The sequence below is a fragment of the Amphibalanus amphitrite genome, unplaced genomic scaffold (assembly GCF_019059575.1).
Source record: "Amphibalanus amphitrite isolate SeventyFive unplaced genomic scaffold, NRLGWU_Aamphi_draft 000097F_arrow, whole genome shotgun sequence".
Taxonomy (NCBI): domain Eukaryota; kingdom Metazoa; phylum Arthropoda; class Thecostraca; order Balanomorpha; family Balanidae; genus Amphibalanus; species Amphibalanus amphitrite.
In genome coordinates this window covers 46429-67051 of record NW_024881592.1, presented here as the reverse complement: position 1 = coordinate 67051, position 20623 = coordinate 46429, and the positions used below count along the sequence as shown (strand labels likewise).

Below are 20623 nucleotides of genomic sequence, written 5' to 3'. Positions count from 1 at the left end.
GACGTAGATGAGACATAGCTCGCACACAGGTCAGTTACAGGTCAGTTACAGTTAAAGACGGGTGCAATTCTAACCACAACTAAAATTGCACCTCTTCTTTGCATGTTTTTATTATCTTACTTGTCTTTAAAGGCAAGGGAAATTTATTGTCCAGGAGTTAAAGGCTTTACAAAACTTGATGGTTGCTAGAAGTTGGTCGATTTAACCAGTAAAAAACAACAAATCGTATACAGGCATTAACAATGTCATGCATTTCACTTCGCCGATGGAAGTAGAAGTGAAACAATAGCATTGTCCTACTCTCACTCCGCTCGGCGTTTGCCGGGCTGTGTGTCTCCGAGGAGCCATTTCTGTCACTCAGACAGTGATATCGATCACTAGCACGGCTCGGAGTGGCACCCTGCGGCTATTGTTCGGTGTTGGGGCGGCAGCCGAGCGTGGCTGATGCGCTCGCTCGGGTAGCTCAGGAATCAGCGCGAAACGGAAACGAAATGGAAACGGAGGTCATAGTAGACGGGTCCAACAATCTAGCGCCACCTACCGACTATACTCGCAAGTTACGATTCACGCTGTGGCGTTTTGAGGTGCATTGAAGGGATGGCAATATTAGCTGATGGCGTATTGCAACGACATTATCAACTGATGTTTAACAAACTTAGTGGTCGCATCAGTAGTCAACACCTAAACAGATTTTTCTTCCGTCTCCCCAGGCTGACCATCGCTAACGGCCCTCATCTGGGCCCATCCCTGCCTACACTTTCTGCCGAAACTCCTACCGACACCACTGCCTCCCAGCCGACACCCTTGTCTGCGCTCCTTGCCTACACCCCTGCCGGCTCCCTCCGAACCCGTCTCCTCACCAGCTGATCGTTATCGGGCACACGCGAGAGGAAGTCGAGCAGTTCGTTGTTGGGGATGGCGTTGGGACGCAGCAGCTTCTTGGAGAACTTGTGCACGCCGAACAGCATGACCAGGTAGCGGATGGGTACGTTGTAGAGCACGACGGCCACCACGGAGAGCACCAGCACGGCCAGCCACGAGAGGAACGGCACCGTGAAGTTGAACGTGCTGAAACACACCGCGGGCGTGACGCAGCCGTGAGGCGAGGGGAGATGCTGAAGCAATCAGCGGTCGTCGCGGAGCCGTGACGCATGAGGTGGTGCAAGGTGCTGAAGCATATAGCGGTCGCGACGAAGACGTGAGGCAGGGGAGGTGAGGTGGGTGAGGGCAGTGAACGACACGGAGGTTAATTGTAATGACAGGATGCTGGGATATTAGAGGCGGCGGGATGTGGGTGGTCGGGGCGATATGAGGCGAAAAAGGAGAGGAAGGAGGGATGAAGGAGAACGATAATATATGTATGGTAATCCATCAATGGCTACCAGACATTACAGGAGCAAACATCGATCATACAAATGGATATTCCAGCCCGATCCGTCAAACTCTTATTGTTCTAACATAATTCATCAGCCTGCCTATCCACAAAAGCTTCCGTCACATTTGAATACTATCTCATTTTAGTGTTATTCCATGCATCAGGCCAGCCACAGCCACCGATGAGCACCACACTGGGCCGCCCAACCACAGGGGGCAGTGCGGTCGGTTCTGAGCGGCACCCACTTTTGGACACACTCGCCGAGCGAGGCGATGTAGCCGAGGATGTTCTGTACCATGGCCGTCACCTCCTGAACCGCCATCAGCTTCTCCTTCAACGACTTCTTCTCGTCCTGCAGCGACATCAGGGGTCGTGGCAGTCAGCCAGGGAAGGTTGTTAAACATGGGGACCGAGTATCATGTCAGCAGATATCTTTGGAAATGAAACGAGCAGTTGTAATGAACGTTGCTTGGACGGGGCTCAACAAATCGCCAGCGCGACATCATGGTAGTAATTCGTCAGCGCGGGAAGTAAAGATGACTGGGAATGTCTATGGGTCATCAAGATAAAATAGATCCGCACTTTTGACCTTCTGTGGCTGTACTTCCCTACGCAACTGAAAGATCATATTTTCCCTGTACTAAGACCCAGAAAAACATGCATCGAAAACGTTGAAGGATAAAACTCGTATAGATTTCTTGAATGCATGCACAGCCTTCAAAATGCTTCATACTCGTAAAACAAAGTCATTGGTAACATAAATAACAGTAAATTATATCATGAAAATTGATAGGGAAGTCACTATACCCTACTTGTATTCCCAGGATTATGTTGACTAGATTCTAGTTATATTCTGGCATGTAGACATGAAATATATAACATGAAATATATGCTATTACCATATACTATCTATCTAATTTGTTTACTTCTAGTAGGTCTTACCGCACCCGATATAAGGGAATACTGCTAGCCTATTTATCGTTCAGTAAATGCATGTAGGCCCCTTTCAATGCTTTTACTGGCATATGCGGAGTAAAACAAAATGAAAATCACGGACAGTGTGTTTGCTAACGGGTCAACCACAGCACTGGCCCGTTCTTTGCATCTTCAAAAGCCAGGACTGAAGTTCCAATCGTTACAATAATAAGCGGCAACCCAAGGCAAAACAATCAGCATGCATCAAATGGAAACTGTGGGCAGCCAGCTACTGAACAGCCGCTGCGCGGGGCGCGGGCTGCAGAAAACGCCCCACCACCGTCCACCAAACCGGCCAGTCCCGGCGCCGAGCGGCAGCCAGTCCGCTGGGAAACTGTCAGACCAAACGCTACTCACATCTCCCGAACTCTTCTTGTCTTTGGCCTGTGGACACAGCGGCACATGAAAGGACTGCCTGGATAGCCGCAGTGAGAGCTCACCTTGCAACCATGATACAAGCTCACCTTGCAACCTTGCTCACCAACAACCGTGATACGAGAGGTGAGGTGAGGGTCACACAGACATGCCGTACCGTCTACCAAAAACGCTCAGACATTTAGTCAAATAGCACAGAAAACAGACATCGATTAGTGGTGAAATCCGGTGCTCTGTGGCAGGATAGAGGGGTGGGCGGAGATTAGTGCACATTCAGCTGACAGGTGAAGTGCGTTAGTCACTCAGTGGCGCGCAAAAGGAATACAAGGCTCAGCCGATACATTGAGACAACTACATACAACGCGAGGGAGGATGGCCTGTCGAGGCGGTGCCACACACCTTATCCTTGTCGTCATCTTCATCGTCGTCGTCGGCCACGTAGTCGTCGTCGTCGGCGCTGCGGAACCCGGCGGTGACCAGATTCACCTGAGGAGCACGTCAGCATGTGGTTACAGTCGGCAGCGAGCCAGCACGGGTACAAGGGCGCCCTCAATGATAGGCTGGGATCGGTAGTGCTGCTAAATAGCTGTTCTCAGAATAGGGCGCAGCTTTTGAATGTCGGTTGAAAGGTTACTGAAACTCGGTGACCGAATTACTTTCGCATTGCTTATTGCTTCATAAGCTAGTACGGCTCGGATAAATACATCTGACAACCACCACACAGTAAAAGCCGAGCAGACAACAGCAGAAGTGACCAACGACCCACTGCCATGCTCCTGAGCCCTAGACCACTCACCACCCAGCCCTTGAAGAAGACGACCAGGAGTGCCACCGGAGCCATATACAGCTCGAACGAGTATGCGCCCAGCATGAAGGCGAAGAAGGCCGCTATCGTACGCGGCTTCGATTCCCAGTCGAAAATACTCCTGTGTACAAGCGAATGGGGCTGGTGTGAGTGGGTAAGCATGGTGCATTCGTTTGATATTCAGACACAGCAGATGCCCAGAGGAGTTTGGTCAGTTGGCTAGTGGCTTTTGAGGAAGTAGCACTGGAGCCATAGTTAGGTCCAGGGTGGCGCCAGTATCTCATCATCCATTGAGGCGGGAAAGTGACGTTTCCGTCAACAGACAATATAAACAAACACAAGTCAAAAGTAATGTAAGTACGTAAAAATGAGAAGCATTTGAGCATCAACGCATGGTCTATGTGAGTGGACATGACATCTGTACGACTTAGTTGTTATGCATATTCACACAGAGTTCAGCGTCAGTGAACTTTTGCTGTGTGATCAGTGAACTGACTTGATGAACTTTGCCCCTTCGGCGAAGCCGGCGCCCATCTCTTTGAGCCGGTTGACATTTCTGATGAAGACTGCCCTCTTGAACTTGAGTTCTGGCCTGGTATACTTCTCTTCGCGCGGATTGAACGTGCGAATCGCTGCCCGTGCCTGAAGGTAAATAGATGATGTCAACAAAATATAACATCAACAGAAGCAACTAACCAGTGACGACGACACAATGAAACAAAACAGCCACATCATTGATGAAAAATGGCAGGAAATTAGGAACACCAAGACCATGAGGTAACAACGTTGACGTACGAGCGTTGTGCAAGTCGTGGTCCAGTGAAAGCCAACCAAAAAAGCAAGGAGTGTTCAGTGTATATCGCAGTTTCGAGACATTCCACAAAAATATACACGTAAAGAAACTGCGGAAGACAGCGACCATATAGGTATACTGTACAGGATAACAGGTTTCCTGAATTCCTGTAATCAGTGAGACACACAGTTTGACCAACCACTTTCTAGTGTTATATAGCAACAGTCACATTGACAATTATCAGAAGTATTCTGAGACTTATCTGAGTTATCTTCCTGAAATAACGAACAACGCAATATACTTATAACCACAGATTCTCTCCGGAGAAAAACAAATCACCACATGAGGAGGTTCGATCGCGCGCTGCTGGCGTACAAACACCCTCAGCCGGGCCGCACCGAGTCTGTTATCTGCTCTTTGGAGGGGCACTCCATCACGACCTGTCAATACTCCAGGATCGGGTGTTTTGTTTGTGGAATCCACTTTTGGAGGGCAGGATAAACGGCTACGGCGAGCCACGCTAACCCTCGGTATAGATTATCGGACCGCGGCGGTCGACCGCTCCTTTCTCTGCGATGAAAATAAGGCTCTCGCTACTTGGCTTCCTCCCTATCATCTCCACCCACTTAGGAAAAGTGATATTGATTTCCAGGATGCATAATTTATGCAGACATGCTCAGTACGAACGATGAACGGTAATAGCTGCGATGAACTACGATATGACATTATGAACTGAGACGTTCCCGCTGTCAGCGAACCTATTTCCGTATACGCTTTCTAAGATAGCGCGGCTGTGCCAGCCATCACATCACACCATGCGGCTCAAGCCGGGATAAAGCGCAGCGAATGGTGGACCGGGAAGCTCTATCAAAGTTCAGCAGGCAGGCAGCTTAAACCGATTATATCCAACGACTCGAGCTGCGGTCTGTCTGAAATAATTATGAGTGCCAAATGGAGAATATGTCAAATGGAGGTGTTATTTTCCTTTGTGGAAATAAAGGCATACCCGCCTAATGCAAGAACTAGTGAATCAACAGTTAAGATAAGTCTATTCAAAATTATGCATTCCTACAAAAGTAGTAAGCGACATTTAGTTATTGCAGTTCTTCTTTCACAAAAGACATTCAAGGATTGCCTTACAGATGGTAACAGGCATAAATAGTTATGAGCTAAGCAATAGCCAATAGCATACGAAAAAGGACGGTGTGCGCAACAGACACAGTCACGATTATGCCAATATGTACTGCTCCGTGCTTACCGGGTTCCAGACTAAGTCCATTTCCTCAGTGCTTACCGGGTTCCAGACTAAGTCCATTTCCAGCATCACTTGAGGGTTGTTGCCCTTAGCTCTGCCCAGCAGCTTTTTGTCCTTGAGCGCGTACCATCGTCTCTCTCCGGGTCGGATCTGAGGAGGAGACACATATCGCCCGTGGTGGGATTTGAGCTGCTCCGACCGGTCCGATACAGACAGAGCGATGGCCCCCTATCGGACAAATGGACCGGCAACAGGCAGCGCGAGCTCTGCAGATATACTGTAAACTAGCGGTTCGGTTTGACACTTTGGCAGCTCCGTAAATCAACAGAAAAATGTTACATGCGGGAGTCACAGCAATCTAGCACAGCCTAATCTTTAGCAGAGGGACTAATACTTTTACGAGGAATTCGACACGTCTTTACCTTATGTCGAGACATACACTACCTATATAATTTAAGAAGCTCGATTGGTCTTTACCTTTAGCAGAGGGATGGACACTTTTCCGAGGAACTCGACCTTGTGGTCCTTGTCCTCGTCATACACAGTCACTTCCAGCACGCTGTGGATGTCCTTCACGTTGCTGCAAAAGATCAGCACACGTCACCGATTTATGATCGTCGTCTAACATTGTTACTCTCGGTCTCACCGTTGATTCAGTCTTAGCACGATCAATTGTTTTCTCGGACAAATCCTAAAGAAGTTTTATCGCAGTCTTTCCAGGTAAAATCATGCTACAAATGTCTTATATTGGGCCAGTTAGCTCATAGCCCACACACTAGCACCGCGGACTTTCTAGGATTACGATAAAGAGCCAGCGGCTGTTTGCGAACATCAAATGTCCACACACACCCCATAACTGACAGAACACGACTCACAAGAAGAATATCTTATTCCACTGCGGCGACAGGGTCTTGTACTCTGTCTGCGTCTGTAGACGCGAGTTGACCAGCTCCAACACGCAGAACGGGTCCGACTTGCCGCCAATGTCGGCCGACGCCAGACCCATGGCCTTGAACACCTTCACCGTGAGGTGGCCAACTTCCTTCACCTGCTTCAGCGTGTTCCGCAGGTTCTGTAACAGCGGAAACAGTGCAACGTCAGGTGGGAACTTCCAAACGGGAGAGTAGAGAGCTTCATTTTACTGCGAGCCGCTGCGCTTACCCGACTGACAAGAATGGGAGCATTTTCAAGTTCCATGTAAGTGTGAATGTGACTCGCATATTGATAAGCCAGATCAAACAAACGAAGGACGAACTGTCAAATGTCATGAACCGTCCGAATACAAAATGCATGTCTCAGGGAGTCTCGTTGCATTCTAAATAACCCAGTGTTTCAATTAAAACCCACTTAATCTCCCCAGCCCAGCCGTGAGCGTCATTAAATTACAGCAGATCGTCTCTGCCGAGTCAGGTCGTCTCTATACGACACCCCCAGCATCCCATAAAAACCCGAAACGGCCGACACCGGGAAATGTCACCGGGAGTCTGTCTGTCGCCACGACCGACTCTCGGGGGCGCGGGTGCCGGTCAGGTCAGTCCAATATGACCTCTGGCGCCCCCGGGGGCCGCACCGACCGACCACGTCCCGCCGTGTGACACCGGCCACCGGTGCCGGTCCCTGGGGCCGTGCCGCGGCTCGGCGACGGTGGTGTGACATATTCGCCAGCTGGCTTACCCCGCGGCGCTAGCGGGGCGGCAAATATCGCTCCGGTGGTACACTTCCAGGAAATTGCGGGGTACTTTCACGGCTGTATGAAATGTCACAGCCTGGATAAATTTCAACCACTACCCAAAGTGAAATGGTAAGCGACCGCCGGAAATTTAGTCTCTCCGCTCTCAAGTAACGCCTGCAAAAATATGTCCCAAATTAAACTTAGTAGTAATCCACATAAGTTCCTCCTGCATAAATCATTTCCACCCCTCGCGATGCTAGATCCCTTACACCATCTCTCCCTCTCCCTATCCCTCTCCCTATCCCCCTCCTTCCTCTCGCTCTGTGTTCGCTCACAAACTGTTTTCGGATGGTGTCCACTTGCTCGGGGTCCTCCTGGTAGGTGAGCAGGTCCGAGATGGTCTCCACGTTGGTCATGCCGGACACGGTCAGCAGGATGAACACGGAGCCGGCGCCGTCCTCCAGCTCACACCACAGACGGTGCGTCTTCTCACGCTCCAGCTTCGATATGTCCACCGTCGTCCTGCGGGTGATATCAAAGGGAAGATCACACATAGTTTACAAGGCAAGGGCGAACGTTTTTCTTTTCTTACAATCAAGACGCATTAAAAGAAAGGAAACTCGTGAATTACATATTGTCTCAGTACGAGCCAGTGCTAAGATTGCATAGTTCATTTTTATACTCGCTGGACTCAGATTTCATTAAAATTATAAATGTGCTGTCCTGAACTCCATTAGCATCCAAATATATGCATACAAACTCTACTAACCAAATCAATCCTTTTGAAAACGGAGTCTCCCCAGTTTCCAGCATCCCACCCAGACTTCTCACCGTCTCCCTGACTCCCGACCCTTCCCTCCCTGCCGCATGACACCCCAGCCCGTTCAGACCTCCCTCCCTCCCTCCTTCCCTCCCCCCCCCCTATACAATCCCCAGCCAGACAAACCAGACCAGACTACTCACTTTCCCATGAAATCATCCTTGCTGCGCGCGTCGTGGTCGAACACCTCGATCTCAAGGATCTGCGAGCCGCTGTCGAACAGGTGCATGTCGAACTGCTCCAGCCAGCGCGGTGTCAGCGTGCGGTCCTGCACCTTGCTCTTGTACTTCTCGGCACCCAGCCTGTCCGATGGGGAGGGGTAGGGGTAGGGGACGGGGGGGGGTCAGCACGCATACCGGAGGTCATCAGACTAGTACGCTAAGGCCGAGGATTAATTTGCTAATTAGATGGACCTGTAATGGGAAGGGCTACATGCAGGCTAATGTAATGATACCACCCGAGGCTCCTTCTGTTAATTATGTAGCTTCGTCGTGGAAGGGCTGTGCCCTGTACAGTTGCTGTATGCCGCTATGTTTATGTAAGATTTTCTTTAGGCCCAGAATGTCTCTGTTTTATGATAGGTTATATAAACAAAAAAGCATAGCTTCGTTGCGAAATTGCACGCTCATTACAATTCGTACCTGAGTTTGACGTAAGGGTCACTGGTCCCCTCCGAGTCCATCGCCATGAGATCCTTGGCCTCCACCAGCACTATGGTGACGACGCTGCTCCACTGCTGGTTCTTCAGCTTCTTCGAGTCTGTGCTCCTGGAGCCCGCCCCGGCCAGCTGGGGGGGGGGGGGGACCACATAGTTACGGACACCGCGCCACAAGGATGGTTCACCAACCAAACAACAAACAAAACATATGTTCCTATACTGAGACTCAGCAATCAAAGACGGGTGGTCGATATTTGAATGGCAGGTCAGGTTACGGCGGCGTGGTCCACCTTTCGAGAAGAGGGTACGCTAAAAACAGCCACCCACAGTCCCAGCCGCGTGACATATCGCCCAGGCAGCAGGCAACAAAAGTACATGAGTGACCAAAGGTCGGGTATGATACATCTGGGGCGGGTTACTCTAAATTCATCTCCTGCGTTATCCATAAGTAGCTGTTTGTTTGACTTGGTTGGGTTGGCCTAGAGCCCTGTGCCCTGTATCATAGTGGCACTGTGAATTGACACGGGACCGGCAAAGGGGCTCAAGTGATAGTCATATGCTGGGGCCCAATGCAGCTGTGAACAGGCCCCAAAACTCAAGCTTCAATGCTGCACAATGACGGTGAGCTCGCGGGGAGGCTGAACGAAACAGCATGCCCCATCGCCCTGCGCAATAGCTTATTTTCCCGTGGCCATCGGCATCGTATGCTGCTGCGGCAGCTACCCAAAGCTATTCCATTTAAGTTCAGTGCCGTGAAAACTGTATTTACATCGTGTTTCACTGCAGTGCGAGGGTTTTCTGGTGCCAATCAGTGCAATAAATTTCATACTAGCCATCTGCCAACGCGCACAAAGATAAGCATTGCTCTTCACAATAAGATACGATCGCATCTATAGAACACTCAAGCCCAGTGAGCATTGCGAGCGTGCAAAGAAATCCCGTCCCCGAAATTAATTGCGTGTTATTTACTGCATTGTGATTTTATTCGCAATCTGACATGCGTGTTTCAGGCAGAGTACATTTTAAAGCAGCTGATTAGTTTGGTTGAAGCCCGTTCGTTATTATTTCATAGCCCAGAAGCGCTATCAGGGTCCAGAAGACATGCTCGTGGTTATATAAATGAATGCTGGCTTGCCTTAGTGACACAATCTGTCGGCGTGAAGCTATGCCTGCGTAGCCAGTCCCTGATACCAGCAGGATCCGGCGTCTGGCGCAGCGATGACGCCGTCAGAAACATTATCTTAATTATTTCAAAAGCTTCAGCGTACATTCAGTAATCAGTTATGACAAAAAAACAATGATCGATCATGGTTATGGAATCAAAGTGCTTGGAAAATCACATATCTATTTCAGACCAAGACGTCATGCAATTAAAGGAAAAAAGACATAGGCTCAGAGCGTTGATAAAAGATGATGAAGGATACGATATAAAACGCCTTGGGTAAAAATTAACAATAAGTATACCTAATAATCTAAAACAGTGCAAACTTTCGGAGGTGCATTCCTAATGACACCTTTGGAGATAATTCAAGTCTAGCAAACCGGATCAATCATTTGTCTGTGACACCTGCGGTATTATCCCCAACGATGTCTAATGAGTGTAATTTCGATGTTCAAGATACTAATTGTCTGAATACACGCCAGAGTCAGAGGTGGTCACTTAAGGGTGTTCCACTGCACACATCCTCCAAGAAGGCATTTAGCTGTAGTCGGATTGCTTGGTGTGAATAACTTTGTAGCTTTTGCTTATATAAAAATATTATCAACTGCGATTTCCACACACATCTGGATGGTTGCTGAGCATCAACTATTGCGTAGCTGGTACAATTAGATGCGTGATAATAAATTCATATAATAGCTCTGAACGTTCCATATAAAAAACACTACAGTGAATATAGCGTCCACATCCTTTTACCACAGTAACGTCCACATCCTTTTTTTGTGAGAACTGACCATGAACTGGCTATCTATCCATGCCCTTCCCGGAACAAGGCAACGACCTCTTCCTGCCCACAGGAGTATTAAAAGTAAGGTTGGCACCATTATCTGTCCACCCTTCCTTCCTGGCATTGATAGTTCGGTATTGTACCTTCTTCCTACGCATATTTCAATGCATTTACATAACACCATAGACATCTGCATACCGCGGTATGCAGAGGTCCACAATCATTCAGTAACATTAGCAAAACCAGAGTTGACAGAAAACAGACAGTAACTGAAGAACAGAGGCATGTCATAGCTCATGTCACGGCATAGTTAGAATGTCCAAATGTCATAATTAGTCCAAATCAGGCTTATCCTCCGAATACAATCAACTGCGAACCGTTACACGACCACGCCTTGTGTGAGCCTCCCTGTCCCGGTTTTACGTCAAAGCATAACTGACCTGCTCCCGTTCCTCTTTGGATTTTGGCACCAGGTTGGCAGCCAGTGTGATGCTTCCCTGCTCGCCCGACTTGGCAGAGTCGGACAGGTTCAATGTCATCTCCTGCTCTCTGAAAACAGGAGGAGAACAGCGCTGGTAAAATAATATACTTCTTAACCCTCGCCGGACCTATTGGTTTTCTACATACGCGCCGGCCGAGGGGGGGGGGGGCGGGTACGACCCCCCCTCGCCGTTTCGCCCCTGGTGGAGCTAGCGCGTCGCGGAAAAAACGAGCGTGTGCGCCGTTACGAGACGCAGAGATTGGTACCCGATTTTAAGGTCCTAGGTCAACCGGTGACCTCTGAGGTCAGGTCAAGTGCCCCAGGGTACGGTTCAGTTTTTGGTGAATAACTTCGCCAAAAAACGGCCGCAGAGCGCCGATTTTGGCAGCATCGTGTTCGCCTCGCTCAGGCGCGTCGAATGATATACTTTTTGTCCGGGTCAGGTCAACTTGGGGTGTTGACCTCAGGTCAAGGTCAGGTCAGCACCCCCAGGTCACGAAGTTGGTCGAAAGAGGTCATGTCGCATATCATTCGATTCGGCAGGCCTTCCTGAGTCCATTGGTGCCTTTCCCGACTCGCTAGCTCAATTTGAACAAGAGTTTTTGACGAAAAACTAATTTGACCTTGATGACGTCATAAATGACGTCACGCAAGGTCAACATTGCAAAAGTGACGCATCTAACCTTGCAAGGAGTGCATCAAATCACGATTCTGTGTGCTTGAGATAGTTGGAGATCGTTCCCGGCGCCAGAATAGCAGTTTGAATTTTTCCCCATTGACTTATAATGGTGAGGTCACGAAAATGACCTGACCTCATATGACCTTTAGGAAAAATCCGAGATATACAAGTTGTGGGACGCATAATGGATATTAGATCCTGCAAGTTTCATTTCCCTGTGACATCTCCTCTGGCAGTGAGGGCGTTGCGAAGTTGCGACATCTGAAGACCGTGCAGAGGTTCACTTATGACGTCATAGGTCAGTGACCTGACCTGACCCAAAAATGCGGTTGGTGTCAAAAGATCCGGCTTGGATCAAAGGTCAGGTATGCCAAGTTTCAGCTCTCTATCGCCAGCGTGTTCGGAGCTATCGCGAAAAAACCCTATGGGGGGGCGGCACCCGCCCCCCCCCCCGGCCGGCGAGGGTTAAGAGCGATTATAGTAGTTTAATTGTTTGCAGCAAACATATTGGATTGGTCCATCAGGCAGCGCAGGTAGTAATATGTAGATTTCAAATAATAACAATCTATAAATCATAATACTTTTCTCTGCAGAAAAATCGTCTCATGTTATAGGAATATTTCCTAAAATATTATTACGAAATCGAGGTTTAGGGATAGCTGTTATAAAACATCTAGATCCCATGTAAACGTAATCGGAACATGCAAATGTAAACACTAATCGGCTAACTTAGGGATAATTATCGGCGAACGCTACTGCTAGGTTCAAAGGTACTGAGGTCCCGCTCCGCCTCATCGAATCGACGTTATCGATGGAGGCTGCTCACCTGTTGGGTTCCAGGGTACTGAGGTCTAGCTCCGCCTCGCCCATAAAGTCGTCGTTCATGCCCCAGTCATGGTCGTACACCTGGCGAATTATTGGGAACATCAGGTCATGTATAGTCAAACGATAACGGCTGACTTCGTAAGAAATTAGGCTGTACAATCCTAGTGCATCTTGGTGTCAAAAAGTTTTGAAAATACTAATAAAACTACGGTACATTTTCAATTTTACCGAGACACAACTCAGCCAAGGTGACGGCACAATCCTGGCCGTCACCTTGCTCCAAACTGTGCTCCAAACATCTGTACAAGTTTCAACATCAACAATCAAACGTTAAAAACGAGTCACGAACTGCGACCTATCCTTGTCACCTCCGGGCACCGACCTTGATCTGCAGCGGCACGTAGGGGTCGTCGATCGGAATCTGAAACCACTCGTCCCAGAGAGGGTTCAGCGTCTTGTAGACGATCTTCGACTTGCAGACCACCTTGCCACCGAGCTTAAATTTGACATACGGGTCGCTGGTCCCTGAAAAAAAACGTCCAAAACAATAAAATGCTTTGTCACGGATCATAAAAAGTCATGCAATTAGTGCAGCAAAAATAGCTCATTAAAAAAACTTCAAAGCTGTAGTACAATAAGACTATTATGCTTCTGAATATGATTTTTGTCGTATGGGTGACCGGCGTCAGTGACCGGGAGAGCTGCCACCAGTGAGAAGAGATGTTGACGTCAGTGAACAGCTAACGATGCTGTGTGCCAATGGACTCGATCACCTCACCAGGCTCGTGGCGGTGTTGCTCCCATGTTTTGAGTCTGGCCATTGTCGCGAAAAATAGAAAACGTGTCTAAAACCCCAAATAACACACCAGTCCATTCAGTGATGTAAATCAAAGAGGGGCACGGGACTTCTGTGAAACCGTTAAAGCCGTCGTGAGTGCGTTTTGCCGCGGGCTGACTGGCAGAACTGTGTTATGTTGCGTTGCTATGCGCGGACTTGCTGAGTTGTTGTGTTGTGTGTTGTCTTGTGTTGTTGTGTTGCAGGCGGTCTGACCGAGCTATATTGTGTTGTACGAGTATTACAGGCCAACCCAACCCGGTCAACGCACGTGGTGAGCTTTGCGCTGTATTCTGGTGAAGGCGGACTGGGCGCGTGGGCCGGCGAGTCTGACCACTGCACTAGTTCAGACGGCCTTGCCAACCCACCCCGGACTGGTCCGCCCGGTCGGACAGCAACTCGACACTACACTGTAAAAAATGCTAACAAACCAGTTAGTTAATTCTTCAAGCAAAATCTAGTATTAAAACACACGTTGTTGCAAAAAACGGGTCAGATAACACATATGTTTGCAACCTAACACCACATCCATTTCATCGAAGCAGAAAAGCTAACATCATTGTAAGCCGACAAATATTATCCGTGCAAACCATGCCGTGTTATTTGACAAACCTCTTTGTTTATGCTTCCTTTGCCTTTTTTCTGGGATAACGTGTTAACTAACACATCAAACGCATGTTGTAACTCACAATCTTAGTTTTCTTACTGCCCTTTTTGTTGTAGCATTACAAAGACCTTAGTTAATTGAAAAAATTCGCCATTTTGTGCGCCCCTCTGCGTCCGCCATGTTCAGTCTGTGCCAAGTCAGAGAAGGGAGAGGACGTGTGCGTTGTGAAGGAGCTGAGCTGTGGCGTATAAGTGTTGCGTGTGCAGTATATAATGAGCTGCTGTGGTGTTAAATACGAATAATAAGAAGTCAAACAGTGAAATGATATGGATTGTTGGACATGGCTTTCATCCTTACTGGTATGGTGAGTGATTATGGGAAAGATCAGTGCAGATATTGCTGGCGTTTTAGTGTGGTTTATGTACCTATGTCACTCATTTTCTTTTCAATTGAACCTCCAACCAGGCTTTAGAGGGTCTCAGGTTGGAGACACTGTTCATTTGTTGACTGTCAATTGACGTCTATAAGTATGTACATATAGACGGACTGAACAATGAGCATTTGCACACTAAAACCGCATTATGCTTTGAACAAGAAATTACCTAAATGTACCTAATTTTTGGTTGGGCACTCAACCAGTGAACGCGGTGAGGTGATGTTTTATGTAATTCCTGTCACTGCACCCATGTTGTCAAATAAAATTTTTGTAGACACATGAGCCACCATTGTTCGGTCAGGGAATTTTTGCCCTTTTGTTCAATTTAGTTTACCCATAGCGACAGAAATGAAGCATTCTCAATGTTTTCGTAATAGGTATTTGGAGCCTCTATGGTGTCATGGCTGGTGCGGATTCCTGCAGGCTATGTTGCAGGTGTGAATCAGTGCAGATTTGTCACCACGACCGGTGCAGATTACCGATTGATTTATGACGTTGGTTGGCATGAGGTTGGTTGCGTTGCTTTATTCGTTGGTTTGAATAAACATCTTTGTGTTTAAATACTCGTCTGTATGATACTTTTTTAAGATAAAAATTTCGACACGTGTCGCAACACGGTGTGTGAAAAACGCACAACATGTATATATACTGTAAAACATATTTGCTCGTTTCGAGTCATCCTGGCAAATCTCACTAACCAAATGCGTGTAAACTTTGTATTTACACACTGCATCCCGAAGTTTATTAACGCATTTGGCTAATGATATTTGCCTGGATAACATGTGCACGTTGTGCAAGTCTCGGCAGAAGCTTGTGAAGCTTACTCACATTTTGCGTGTAAGCGTGTTTTCTTCTGTGTGTGTTATGTAACACCGAAGTTAGTTATCCTGCAACTAGGCGATGCCATAGTTGCATGATAACTAACTTCGGTGTTACATAACACGCACAAAAGGAAACACACTTACACGCAAAATGCTAGTAAGCTTCACACGCTTTTGCCTAGTGAGATTTGCCAGGATAACTAACTTTTTAGTTACTTTACACGCATAATATTAGTACATTGACAGGTAGATATTAGTTACGTAACACGGTCACACGCAAAAGGCGTGTAGGTCAACACCACGTCGAAAACTAATGTCTTAGTTTCATAACACGTTTTTTCTTAAAAGCGTGTTATATAAAACACGTTTGGCCAGTAGATGCGTGTAAACTTTACACGCATTAGGTTAGTGAGATTTGCCATGATAACACGGAAGTTAGTTAACATTTTTTACAGTGTAGTAGACGGGGATCGATTGGCACCGCCACTGACCGGCCACGAGCCACGCTGCAGCCTTTGCAGGCCGGCAAGGCAATGGACAGTGGTCACTGGACAGTAGTCAGGGCTCAATGGACAGTGGTCACTGGACACTGGACAGCAGCCAGGGTTCAATGGATATTGGTCAGTATAAAACGGTCGGTGGTCGGTGGCGAATGCTGGCCAGTGAACCATGACTCAGTGGTCAAAGGACAATGATCACTGGTCAGCCAACGGTCAGCAGTCACTGGTCAGTGATTAGTAGTCAGTGACTCATTGGTCAGTAGTCAGCAGTCAGCGGTCACTGATCAATGGCTCATTGGCTAAGTCAACAGCTACTACTGGACAGTGGTCACTGCAAGACGGCCAGCTTGGATGATCACTGAGGATGATCATGAACAATAAGTTCACAAGCAATGCTCGCCATAGTCAGGAAATCGTTACCAGCTGTTGTGTGAGCATTCACATGTCAGCTAACCATGCCTATAAATTCCACAGACGAGCGGCAGCTCCCATGGGAATTCAGTGAAGGAAGGTCGGCCGTGCCCTCGGGCGCTGAATGCGGTCTAATCATGGGTCCATTGACACATCAGCCTATGTTGCAGCTTCACGGCTTGCTGGAGACGATGGGTGCTTTACGGCAGACGCCGGATCGCACGGACGAACAAGACCAGAGAGAAACTGGTGGACCAACGAACCAGAGAGGAACGGACAGACCGACAGACCATGAGGAGGAACAGACAGACCAACGGACCATGGGACGAGCGGACGGAGCAACAGGCCATGGGAAGGAACGGGTGGACTATCGGACCGGAAAGGAAATGGTGGACCTATTAACGGGAGACAAGAGAGGAACGAACATACCACTAGACCATACCAGAGAGGAACGGGTGGACATCGGATCAGAGACGAACGGGTGTACCAATGGACCACCGCTCGTCCTGACCTCGGCCCTGACCTCCTTCCCGCCCCAGGGAGGGGACGGGGTGGGCACGAGGTGATACGTCACTCCCAACGTCCCCGCTGCCACTGTGATTGAGCTACCATTTCGGCAGAGGGCTGTTGGGCTGATTTGGTTCCTTTGTTGACCCCTGACCGATGGGTCGGCCAGTCGGTGGGCGCTGTCGCTGGCAGCGTCTGTTCGTCCACCGGAGGGGGAAGGGGGGGGGGGGGGTCCTTTCTCACGTCGGTCGTTTGGTCCACGTCGGTGGACGGGGAACTAATGACCCACGGCCCAATGTCCAAAGGGTCGTGGGGGAAAATGGCACGCCGTGCACGGCCGCCAGGGCTGACCTTTCCGTTTTTACCAGTCCAGTTGTTTGAAGGCATTAGCTGTAATCCGATTATATCTGAACTTGAAACCTTAATTGGAGGCCTTATCGGCAAATGCAGGCGGCGATAAAATGCAATGTGATATAAATATTTTAAAGTAAAATATTTGTAGTGTAATTAAAATGAGTGAGTACGAAAAGGAATGAGTGAGAGAGCTACTAGAAAAGTGAGAGGAGAGAGCAAGCAAGAGAACGGGAGTGGGATATAGATTACAGGCCTTCGGAGTATAAAAAGACAGACCAACCGATAGACCGACCTCCCAATCGACGGACAACCAGACAGACCGACCGAAGACCGACAGACCAACTGGCCGGCCGTAGACCGACCGACCGACCGATCGACCGACAGACCAACCGACCGACCGACAGACCGACACACACAATCACAAACTCGCTCTCACAGACTCTCACCGCTATTGTCCATGGCGGGCAGGTTTCGGCCGTGTTTGAGGTAGACGTCCACCACGAAGAACTCGTGCTGCCGCAGCGCTGCATGCTGGGCAGAGTCCTGCGGCGAACGCAAACACAACGGTCAGGTCAGCGGTCTCCGTCGTTCCAACTACGACCCGACACGGGACGGTATTTTAACGGTGGTGTAAGCAAACAACACACGGCATGTGGCAGAGAACGCGACTGCGGCGTTAAGCCGTACGGCGCAGGAATCAGTTGGGAGATAAAGTCGAGGAGCTCGATACGGTTATCCAAGGGAGAAAGACCAACAAGTGGTTCAGGAAACACGATAGCACAGGTAGCTTAATATCACGGAATATATAGTCTACGACATATAGTCTGTCGTAGACTATATATTCCGTGTTAATACGTACTTGCTATTATAGTTTCTATGTTTCAAACGAATTGCCAATAATGATGATCAAAGTCAACAACACAGGCTCAACACAGCAATTAGTGGCTTGCCTAGCACGGATATATCACATTCAACAACAGCATTTACTGCACAAGAAAAGTCACACACTATAGGAAGTAGGAACACACAAAAAAGACGACAGATCAAGATCATCAGTGCAAATCTCGCATTGCTTTCTGGGACCTCTCGTAAAAATCATGTATCATTCCGCACCCAAAATCAATAATGCCCAGCCAACAGGCAGTGACAACAAAAACCAGTTTTCCTCTAGTGGCTAGGATAAGATTTTTAAGCCGTACACAAATGTCTAATCAAATCAACACGCCAGGCCTTCGTCGGGCAGTTTAGAGTAGATATCGATCCCTGCCGCATAGCGAATTCGGGGGCCACGCTGTCAAGGCCACTAACGCTATGTGTCTCATTCGCTCTCCTTCGCGTGTGTCCCCTTAGGACCTCTCCTCGCACTGTGTCAGATGTGCAGCCTGGCGTGCAGGGTCGTTGCGAGGTGAGTGCAAGGTTGATGAGAGCCACAGTCCAGCCCAAGGCCAAGGGCGGAGTGGCGAGCCGCCACGGCAAATGCAGTCACTGTATGTGATATGCTGCGGTCAGCCACCACCATGCGAAGGGTAAAACTGAGAACATAGCTTTATGTCTGTTTGCTAGGTGCGGCACGAACACCGATGATTTCCAACCGGTAACTGGTTCAGCCACACCAAAACAATGCCAGAACCACGCCCAACCGATGCCACAGCCACGCCCAACCGATGCCACAGCCACGCCCAACCGATGCCACAGCCACGCCCAACCGATGCCACAGCCACGCCCAGCCGATGGCACAGCCACGCCCAGCCGATGGCACAGCCACGCCCAGCCGATGGCACAGCCACGCCCAACCGATGCCACAGCCACGCCCAGCCGATGGCACAGCCACGCCCAGCCGATGGCACAGCCACGCCCAGCCGATGGCACAGCCACGCCCAACCGATGCCACAGCCACGCCCAGCCGATGGCACAGCCACGCCCAGCCGATGGCACAGCCACGCCCAGCCGATGGCACAGCCACGCCCAGCCACATGGTCCGGTCATGGAGAGGTTGGCAAGGTTGGGCCAAGCTAAACGATGGTAGCCACGCCCGCTAAACAATAATTCAGCGACGCCAAGATTTATTATCCAGACAATGTCCGCATTTATGGTCACTGCATTTGTCCGTTTAATCCCGGCTATAATTGTCCGTTTCCACCGACCGCTGCTATTGTCAGTTTCCATCAACTGTTGCCATCGCCTGCTCCTTTGGGCTGCTCTCCAGTCTGCTGCAGGACTGTGCAGTTTCAGAATGGCTGGTCTGTTTAGATATACGGACCGCCGCGATGGTCGGGTGGGGGTAGGGGTGGGGCGTTACCCCGGGTAGGTGAGCTGGGTCGCACGGCAGCCTACCCCTGCTCCCAGTTCCCCCTCGCCCAGGGCTAGCCATCACAGGAAGTCGGTACGAGGGGCGGCGGTCTATTTCTGGTGGAGGGGAGGGGTCAGTGATGACAGAACGCCACCAGACGTTCTTTGGGGCCGAGCACGCAACGTCAATCACGCCGCCACGAGCAGCGAGGCATGAATGCTGAGAGCAGAGAAACATTCATGGAATTTACATATTGTGCTGTTAGGTGCGCTTTGACCTACCAAGTGTTGAGATGTAAGAGTCGAGAGAGGACCGAAGCCTGTATCGGATCGCTATGCGCGTGCATTTGCGCGAAAAGGAAATTGGATTAGGCAATGGACATGTTGAGCTTCAGGTGAATTGGAGATAATACGCGTCAAAGCGTCTGACGAAAGCAATGAAACGGGATAGCAGCGAGTTGAGTTCCGACCTGCGAGTCTTAGCTGTTGGGAGCCTGTGATAATACAAACAGTGGACTCAATAGCTACATCGGAATCTGCAGGCATCAGTTCGGCGCTGGTGACCTGACTCACGCCACGATAACAGGCGTCCATTCTGACAGACCTTGGTTAGTTCTGAAGGATCAAACAGACGGTCGAGAGCGGACCCAGCATAGCAAATACGTGCCGGGAACTGATGACAGCCTGGCCAACAGCGGCCGTGGAATGGACGGTATGGACATTGAACGGGTCAATGCCGGGACCGTGAACGAACCAAAACGAACCGTGAAATGAGACCACCTCCGAGACCACACGGACCAAACTCAAATACCATGGGCGCAGTCCATCTCCACTGGCTAACAAACGGTGGACTGTCAGACCCTGTGACAAAAGAGGTTGAGGGCAGACGGATGGTGACAGAATGAAAGACAAACGGACTACAGGGGTGAGAGACGGCTCTGTGCCGGGGCACGAAACAGGCACGAGTGAGGTCCATTTGCCGATCCCAGCCGTCAAAGAGACGTGTGTGAAGATAGCAACGTATTCAGCGACGGATTTAGAAGTCCCTGAAAACTTGTAATCAGGTCAAGTAGGACATGCTGATCCCAAAAACTGACATAAAACATATTTTCAAGGTCATCTTCAATGTCAAATTTGAGGTCAAAGGACGAGGTGCCCAAAAACATCCCGAATTATTGCCCCAAGAGGAGAGGACCGAAAGTGA

The 20623-nt window shown here is 49.2% G+C and overlaps 1 protein-coding gene across 7 annotated transcripts in view; it reads right to left on the bottom strand.

The window, feature by feature from the left end:
- LOC122380396 (multiple C2 and transmembrane domain-containing protein-like) overlaps positions 1–20623 on the bottom strand; it is a 62290-nt gene that overhangs the window by 1053 nt on the left and 40614 nt on the right. For 4 of the 7 annotated variants that reach the window (XM_043363546.1, XM_043363544.1, XM_043363550.1 and 1 more), the window contains 16 exons: positions 17577–17673; positions 13042–13184; positions 12661–12740; positions 11115–11223; positions 8712–8857; positions 8214–8372; positions 7586–7772; positions 6454–6650; positions 6056–6158; positions 5618–5728; positions 4027–4172; positions 3522–3651; positions 3125–3211; positions 2708–2734; positions 1621–1727; positions 861–1068 (listed from right to left, as the gene is read on the bottom strand). In XM_043363546.1, the coding sequence (XP_043219481.1) occupies positions 861–1068; positions 1621–1727; positions 2708–2734; positions 3125–3211; positions 3522–3651; positions 4027–4172; positions 5618–5728; positions 6056–6158; positions 6454–6650; positions 7586–7772; positions 8214–8372; positions 8712–8857; positions 11115–11223; positions 12661–12740; positions 13042–13184; positions 17577–17673 (2037 nt within the window). The remainder of the gene's footprint in view (positions 1–860; positions 1069–1620; positions 1728–2707; positions 2735–3124; positions 3212–3521; positions 3652–4026; positions 4173–5617; positions 5729–6055; positions 6159–6453; positions 6651–7585; positions 7773–8213; positions 8373–8711; positions 8858–11114; positions 11224–12660; positions 12741–13041; positions 13185–17576; positions 17674–20623) is intronic. The other 3 variants (XM_043363545.1, XM_043363549.1, XM_043363548.1) reach the window with 1 other exon arrangement.